Source organism: Palaemon carinicauda, chromosome 1, assembly GCF_036898095.1.
Source record: "Palaemon carinicauda isolate YSFRI2023 chromosome 1, ASM3689809v2, whole genome shotgun sequence".
Lineage (NCBI taxonomy): Eukaryota > Metazoa > Arthropoda > Malacostraca > Decapoda > Palaemonidae > Palaemon > Palaemon carinicauda.
In genome coordinates, this window is record NC_090725.1 from 203,478,444 (window position 1) to 203,487,137 (window position 8,694).

General features: G+C 37.9%; 1 protein-coding gene across 1 annotated transcript in view; it reads right to left on the reverse strand.

Annotated features, from left to right (window-relative positions):
* LOC137653526 (DNA polymerase epsilon subunit 4-like) overlaps positions 1–5,953 on the reverse strand; it is a 42,010-nt gene extending 36,057 nt beyond the window's left edge. The window contains exon 1 of the mRNA XM_068387000.1: positions 5,494–5,953. Within this exon, the coding sequence (XP_068243101.1) occupies positions 5,494–5,685 (192 nt within the window). The 5' untranslated portion in view covers positions 5,686–5,953. The remainder of the gene's footprint in view (positions 1–5,493) is intronic.
* Between the last annotated feature and the right edge of the window lie 2,741 nt (positions 5,954–8,694).

Genomic DNA, 8,694 nt, shown 5'->3' on the forward strand with positions numbered 1-8,694 from the left:
AAGAGGACGCGCTAAGGCACTGCCCTAACAGCACTGTCTTTTTGACTTTGTTACTTTTCTCAGAATGATTTATTGTTAATTTATTCTCATCATTTATTTATTTCCTTATTTCCTCTTCTTACTGAGCCATTTTTCCCTATTGGAGCCCTTAGGCTTATAGCATCTTGCTTTTCCAACTAGGGTTGTAGATTGGCTAGTAATAACAATAAAATAATAAACCGAGACTCCTTTGCCGTCTTCCTTACCGAAAAACTCTGAAGGCGGAATGAGGAGCAGCAGGTATAAAAATAAAATGGAAACTCTTCAGAAAACTCTGAGTTTCTGAAAGTCACACCCTTCCTCCTACTAGTCTCTAACCTAGGTAGAGATGTCTTGTTTCCTAGGAGTCAACTTCTTAAGGTTCTGAATTCTGACCTCAATGCTTTAGAGGTTTAATTCTAGCTCTCCCAACCAAGAATTAGTTCAAGCAGGACCTGGTCTGAGAACATAATATCTTTCTAGTTAATATTTATTTCTTAATATAGCGCCTGGCGTAACAAAGTTTCAACGCCAGACGCTCATGGTCATGTAGACATAAAGTTTTTCTTGATGTCATGCAAGCTCTTAACGCTCAGCGCCACGTGACTTTCAGAACAATAATACTTGCAATTGAAAAACGCTCACGATCCAGACGCTCGGAGCTATGCCGATCGCGTATATTGAAAGCTAGATGACCAACACTCTGTTGTTGTCACGCTCAGCTTGGCGTGAGGCGTCACGCTCAGACTGGCGCGAGGAGTCACGTTAAGCTTGGTGCGAGGCGACATGCTCAGCTTAGCGCGAAGCGTCATGTTCAGCTTGACGCGAGGCGTCACGTTCAGCTTGGCGCGAGGCGCCATGCTCAGCCACCTGGCGAGCGCCATCATGCTCAGCTACTTGGCACGTGCCATCAAGTTCAGCTCTTTTTGAGAGGTAAGAACATTGAATGCTCATTACCTGTCAAGAAAGATTTTAATTTAGTTTTCAGCTTCGCGCCTGATGCACGCAATCGTTTAAAGTTAGAAAAAACACTTTTACCTCGCCTTACCTACAGCGAGGGTGAGCGTTCTGGGGACCCCTTCGCCGTTTGACTTTACTTCTCCAATGGGTCTGGGAGCTTGCAAGAGGTCTAAGGCTAGGATAACGACAGGTCCGAACAGAAGCACCCTCCCTGTATTGAATATAATTCACTGCACTAATCTAGTACTAAATATTTTCATTTTTGACTCATAAAACCAAAAGTATACACGCCCGTAGAGGGAGAACTTACTATTGTCACTGGCTTGAATGAGAATGCAATAGTCACTGAATCCCATATAAAATGTAACAAAATATTTAATATAAAATATTAACATATTACATGAATAGATATAGGAATACAGAATATATCTATATATTCAAACCAACCCTTAATATTAAGGGGTTCCAATATAAGACGAATAGTCACATTTAACAATTGGAACATTTATAAATATTATACGAAAAAATTTAGTATTCCAGAAACGAACATGTTAAAGAACGATACAAAGAATCGTGTGACTATATCGATTGTCATGAATACTACGTCATATAAAAATTAACTGAACGCTAATTCTCTTTAATCTTTGTAAACAAATTAGCTAAAGAAAAAATACTAAAAGGACCAATATAATTGGAAAATGGCATATTCCTTTTATCTAATATAATTTAAAAACTTAGTTTTTAAAGAAAAATTTACTTTTCATAAATATCGATACAAAGAGTATTACTGTAACGATAGACTGAGGACTGCGTAGCATAAATAAAAATGAACGCTAGATAATCTTTAAAACAGATCGAAGATTATCCAATAAAATCATACCAAAAGGACAAAAATTTTCTTAAAATAATATAATCCTTTTATTTTATATAACTACATACTTTATAAAATAGTATCAACTTATCATTCTTTGTAGAAAAAGAAAGAAAATGCAAGTCATACTCAAGCTTACGTCAAATGACTGTGACGTCATCGATGAGGCGAGATGTTTACCTATCTCCATATGCTTTCGTTAGTCAAAAATAGGTTGAAAAATATTTAATCTTACCTTTTAAGCTATAACATAGCGATAAAATATTAAACAAAAACCTTATAAGCGATTGTTCAAAACCTTAACAAGAGTACATCACCAAGGTACTGCTAAAATCCAGGTTAAACACGAGTAAATTCCATTCCTATGTAGCCACTATGGCGACAGAAAAAATCTGATACTAGGAGGGATGGTTCGACCTAATTCCGTGGTGGCGCTAGTGTATACCTGGCATATCTGTGCGATTGTGGCGAGTTTTGACTTTCTGTCGGACAGAAGAATAAAGCTATTATATATAACCAGCGGGTAAGTTTAAATGTTTAAAAAATCACGTTATGGCCTGTTTTCAGCCACTTACATAAACTATATATTTTTCCAACTCGTTATTATATTTATTATGCATTTCTGACCATTATTGTTGCTACTAATAACCCGTTTATGACATTTCCCCACCCAAAAAAACCTCGATTTCCCACTGGGGTCCCCCATAATTGTCTTTATATAACGGGGTCCAAAAACTCATGTACAGGTGGTTTGTCCCAATAACCATGGTCACAAATGCATAAAACACAAGATAACGATAACGAGTAGGAAAAATATATGGTTTCTGTATTTGGCAAGAAATTAAAGTATCATATATTTACCAACAGGAGTCTTCCTATATATACATCAATTTTTTTTATTAATAAAGTTTGCCCCGTGTTTTACTATATGTACAGTAATATCCTTATGGATCCATTTTTTTTTGCAAATTCCAGTTTTGCAGGTAATTAAAGTATATTTTTACCCAAAATTTCAACCGAGAACCATTATAAGGAAGTAAAAGTATATGTTATGATGAACTAAAATCAGGACAATAAGGGTGTTCCAGAAGGGTCAATGCCGAACATGGGACAAAATTATCATAACTGGGACATGTCCCGGAAAACCTACATCAGATCATTCACAATTACTGATCGGGATGATGTGGTGGGGGAGGTCGCTTAGCACTGTACCACCTCTACTTGCTAAGTACACTAACCTTGACCGACTGGTTTGCTCATTGTACATAGAAATATCGAAGCCTTTGTATGTCAGAGGCCAGTTCCTACCTTTTGGATTAGAAATGGACATTAACTACCCTCAACTTTCCTCCCTAACCTAACCTACAAGCCGTGTTCTTACCTACTTACCTAACGGGTGGGGGGAGGGGGCTAACGGCCCCCTATGACCCCACTTACACTGCCGCATTTTGGTATCATTGTACTGTACTACAGGGTAAAATAACCTAGGGAAATAACTACTTTTTTTTTATAGAAAAAGGTCCTCTCTCTTCGAAAATGACACTCGTTCCTGTCGCAAATGAATAGTTTCAGAAATATAAATCTATATCCGCCAATAATGGGGGGCCCCCAGTGGGAACTTGGGGTTTTTCCGTGGGGAAAACATTCTGGGGAAACGGTATACAACGGTAAAGCAAGCCTTTTCTTCTCTATACATTACCTTCTTGGATGCATAGTAAACCGATAAAAAAATACACTAATTATCTATATCCTATACTAACGGTATATTTTACATTTATTTGTTGACATTCTACTGGTAGGTTGTAGTCGCTCTCGTTCGTTCGTTTGTAAATAGCATTTTTCGAACTTCTGCGCATAAACTCCTCCCACCTGCTCATAAACTTCTCTTATAACCCCTCCCCATTTTCTACTTCATTTTACCCGCCACATTCAGATATACGACATCACCCGATTTATTCAAGTATTTTACTTGATCCAGTACAGCTATACCATTCCTTTTATGTAATACCCACGTATACATAAAACGTTTGACCCTTAAATTACACATTTTATTATCCAATATCTTATAAAATCCCCTCATTTTATATTCCCATTAAATATTATTTATTATACACTCCATTTTATCTTGCTATTATTCCTTTATACATTTTGTTATTACCTTGTCAAGCCCCGATTTCACATAAATACTTGCTCTGTACAAGTTTCTCATTCTGGTTCATTCATTTTTACTCTCTAGACTCCGTTGTTTTTCCGTTAACCAATCACAAACCCATACGTATGGAAAGTTTGCACAGGGGAGTTAATATTTCCAAACCCCCACCTTCCAACAAACCCTTTTCCATGGAAACCTTTGTCCATATCAGGTCTTTGTTAATTCAAGTGAGGTTTTTTTGTGTATTTTACGATGGAAGTTATAGAAACTTTTAACGACTGCAGTATTCCATTCTTAAAAGCTTTTCGGTGAATTCATTGATACATCATCCAATGTTGATAATTTTCTTAAATCTCACAATGTAATAGCCTAACGTTTAAGATAGCTAAGACAAAGAAGAAACAGCGATGTGGATATACAGAAGTTAAGATGTCACAGTCATAACACCCCGGTGACCCACAAATTTCATCGTCCCGGTCATAGAAGTAAGTCATTAAATTCTTTAATTTTAATGTGTTAGTTTTACTAGTTTTTTAGCGTGCGCAGCTCAACATTACCGCTTGCCAGTACATACGAGCTTGATGTTTTATTTTCATGAGAGCAGAGCGAGCCGAGGGCAAAGCAAGAACCATTATACTTAGCGTTGCTAATAATAACGTAATTATCGTAACATTGCTAATGTTAGCGGAAGCGGAACATTACTAAGGTTAGCGGAAGCGGAACATTACTAAGGTTAGCGGAAGCGGAACATTGCTAAGGTTAGCGGAAGCGGAACATTGCTAATATTGTTGGAAGAGGAACATTGCAAATGTTGGCGGAAGCGGAATATTGCTAATGTTAGCATAACATGCTAATGTTACGCTAGCACAGCTCAACATTACAGTTTGCCAGTACTTGTGAGTGAAGTGAGCCCGAATTGGAACAATACCCATTATATTTAAAAATTTTAACAGAAAATATTTGTTTTCCTGTAGTAAATGACGATTATTATTATTACTAGCCAAGCTACAACCCTAGTTGGAAAAGCAAGATGCTGTAATCCCAAGGGCTCCATGAGGGAAAAATAGCCCAGTGAGGAAAGGAAATAAGGAAATAAATAAATGATGAGAACCATTTTTCACCTTCATTTCAACCGCAACCACCAGTTCAGCTACTTGAATTTAGTCGAACTGGTTGTTCTGTTTGTTTGCAGTTGAAATGAAGGTCAAATCACGTTATGTACTATAGGAAAAATTATATTTTCTGTCCAAAATGATAATCTGTAATACAGTAAAACTTTACCCATATTTTAAGTTGGCTGTAATCATACATGCAAGTGGCCGCTATCATACTTACACCTCGAAATATCTCTTAAAGGCACACGGGTAAAGATATAAGCCTTAGTAGTTGGTTGGGTCGGATAGAGTCCGTAATTAACATAAGGGTATAGATTTACTATAGCACAATTTTTCTTAGTGAAAAAAATAAATATTAAACCCTGCCAATATCTTACCGTGGCCTTTGCAACAAGAAAAACTGCATCTTGATTGCATAGTTGAAGGTCGGGGTCCGCTTTCATGATCCTTTTTATTCTTGCTAGTGGGAGTTGACATCCTCTTTCCTCTCCATCACCAGCGATATCGCTCGACGTTTCCATGGGTGATTCAACAGATGACAGCTTAGTACTTTCAGATTCCATTTCCATTATTACGCAACAACTTCAAAAAGGGAACTTGATGCTTGTGTATTAACTTAAAAGTTCCTGGGTTCCGGGACTAGTCTAATCAAGTTAGTGTTGGGTGAGGACTTAGCCTTTATAACGGCGACCCTGTGTGATTTTTCTTTGTTTGAATATTGAAAACTTGAGGGCAACCAAAGAGTATAAAAAAATATATTTTTTTTTATAACAAAGAGTCGAGAAGTTGCTGAGCAAAATAAATCTCGAGAATCGACTAACAGGAGCACAAAGATGTCAAATGGAAGGAATGGTAAACACAGAGACAGGCATGACACAGAGGAGGCCGGTCATACACTATCATGTACACCTGACAGGTACGCCTGAACAGTTAAGCCTGTCAGGTGTACCTGATAGTGTATGGCGGGAAAAACTAGACTCTCAGGCGACCTGACAACTGATGAAAATTCGATCAGTTCTGCCTGACATTCGAGTAAACTTGATGTGTGTGTGGCGGTTTCATCAGGTGTACCTGAACAGGTCTCCCAGTTATTAACAATCATGTGATGTGAACAGTTTATTTTTTTTTTTTTTGGTTACAGCTTTGTAATTTTGATCTATTTTACATTTGAATTCCTTTAATCAAGGGAGATATAAGTGACAGCAATTCGTTGTACACTGATTCATTCATGCGCAGAAAATTGTTATAATCAGATGGTTCATGTCTCAATTCATTAAGGAGATTGATATGGGTAAATTATTTCTTCTTTGCAGCCATTCCTTACACCATTGTTTGCGTTTCTTCCGTCTATTTTTACATTTCCCAATAACTACAGATAATAAGGAGAGAAAGTACAATTCATCTTCTCGAGAATCCATAGTGAACTGACAAACTTGACAGGTATGCATGAAGAGTGTATGTGCTCCTCAGGTATCAGGTATACCTGACAGGTGTAACTGTTCAGGTGTACCTGTCAGGTGTACATGATGGTGTATGGGATACACTATCATGTACAAATAGGAGAGCCGAGACAATGGTAATTGATGGGAGCAGTGATGTAGTGTGAAGTAAAAGTTAAAGATATGGATCTTTACCTTCGAAGCAGAGAGATTCAATACTAAGTCACTCGCTAACACACTTATTACTCTCAAGTTACTTACTCCTTTAAAAATATCGGGTATACTGTCCCGAGATTAAATATTCATAATGACATAATGAAATAAATGAAGGAGTAAAAATACGATTTGGTGTAATTAACCTAATCTTGCTTTATTACACAAATTTACATTAAAGAAACGGACACCTTAACATCAAGTAAAATGATCAAACAAAATGTAATAAAAATAAATTCAAATTAATAAGAAATATGGTTGCTTAGACTCTGTGACCCCACGACTGTGCTAGTCTCGAATGTAAAAACCATATGTAAAATCTGTACATACAATCTAACCGCATACAGCCCGAAATATGCAACAGCCAGCTAAACCTAAATCAAGTAAAAATGAGTCTAAGCTAAAATGGGGGAGAATTAGTGGCCATGTATTTTACCTGCACTCCTAACAGAAGACAGCCCTTGCCCTCAAATGGCTGTTGATTGAATTGCCGTTGACCGAATAGTTGCATAGTTTGCACCCTTGACTGGCCCACCCCTGGAATCCTTGCTTGTGGTAGATAGGGTATCCCTGGCTCGTCTCCTTCCCTATCTCCAGCCGTCAGGTCCTGGTGTGAGTCAAGTTGGGGTGGGGGGCGGGTGAGCCGTAGGTGCACAGATTCACTGACCAGGTCAGTCAACCGGTCACAACCATGGCTCCTGCTCGAATGGCCCGACCCTTGAGTCGTGTGGGTACTGGGTTCACCTGTCTTCACCTTTCAAACAAATTAGGGTCATGATGCATGAGTAACCCAGTGGAGGTGCCATATCGGGACTTTAGGACAGGGCAATATGTTGTTGTGAAGACTGAGAATGGAGGCAGGATTTTGTACAAAATACATAGGGAAGATCAAATAAGAGAACCACATGGGAAAACGTATCATAGAAATATGCAATGAATATGATATTGAAATAGAAGAAGTAAGAAAGTATTATAAGCAGGAACTCAAAAAAAGAAATAAAAAGTAAAGTGGCAAATGAGATAAAAAAAATAGAAGAAAAGAAAGCAGGGATGACTGTGGAGAATTTATGTACTTTGCCCAGTGGCTGGAGAACTCCACACGTGAAATAAAAGTAATCTGATGGCCTACTGTAGCTTTGTTAGGTCTAAGGTCAACTACACTTTTAGGCTCTGTTTCGGCTCCGTCCCAGGGACCAGAGTAAGATGCTGGACAGGAATCTTACGTTAAGTAATTATTGAGACAATGGTAATTGACGGGAGCAGGGGTGTATTGCAAAGTAAAAGTTAAATATATGGATCTTTACCTTCGAAGCAGATAGCTTCAATACTAAGTCACTCGCTAACACACGTTTTAAAAGTTATTTACTCCTTTCAAAATATCGGGTATACTGTCACGAGATTAAATATTCACAATGGGCATAATGAAATAAATGAAGGAGTAAATATACGACGAGGTTTAATTAACCTAATCTTGCTTTATTACACAAATTTACATAAAAAGAAATGGACATTTGAATATCAAACAAACATAAAATGTAATAAATAAAAATGCAAAATGATAAATACTGTATAGACACGTGGTCTTCTGCTATGGTTAATAATTGAAATTAGGTCGGACACGTGGCCCGGTGACCCCGAGACTGTGCTAGTCTCGAAAGCAAAAATGATATACAAAAACTGTACACACAATCACACCACACACAACCCGAAATATGTAACAGCCAGTGAAACCTAAATTAAGTAAAAATTAATCTTAGCTAAAAATGGGGGAAAAACTAAGTGGCCACGTGTTGGTACCTGCACTCCTTGGAAGATAGCCCTTGCCCTCAACTGGCTGTTGACCGAATAGCTGCAGTTTGCACAATGCACCCTTGAATGGCCCACCCATGGAATCCTTGCTTGTAGTAGATAGAGTCTCCCAGGTTC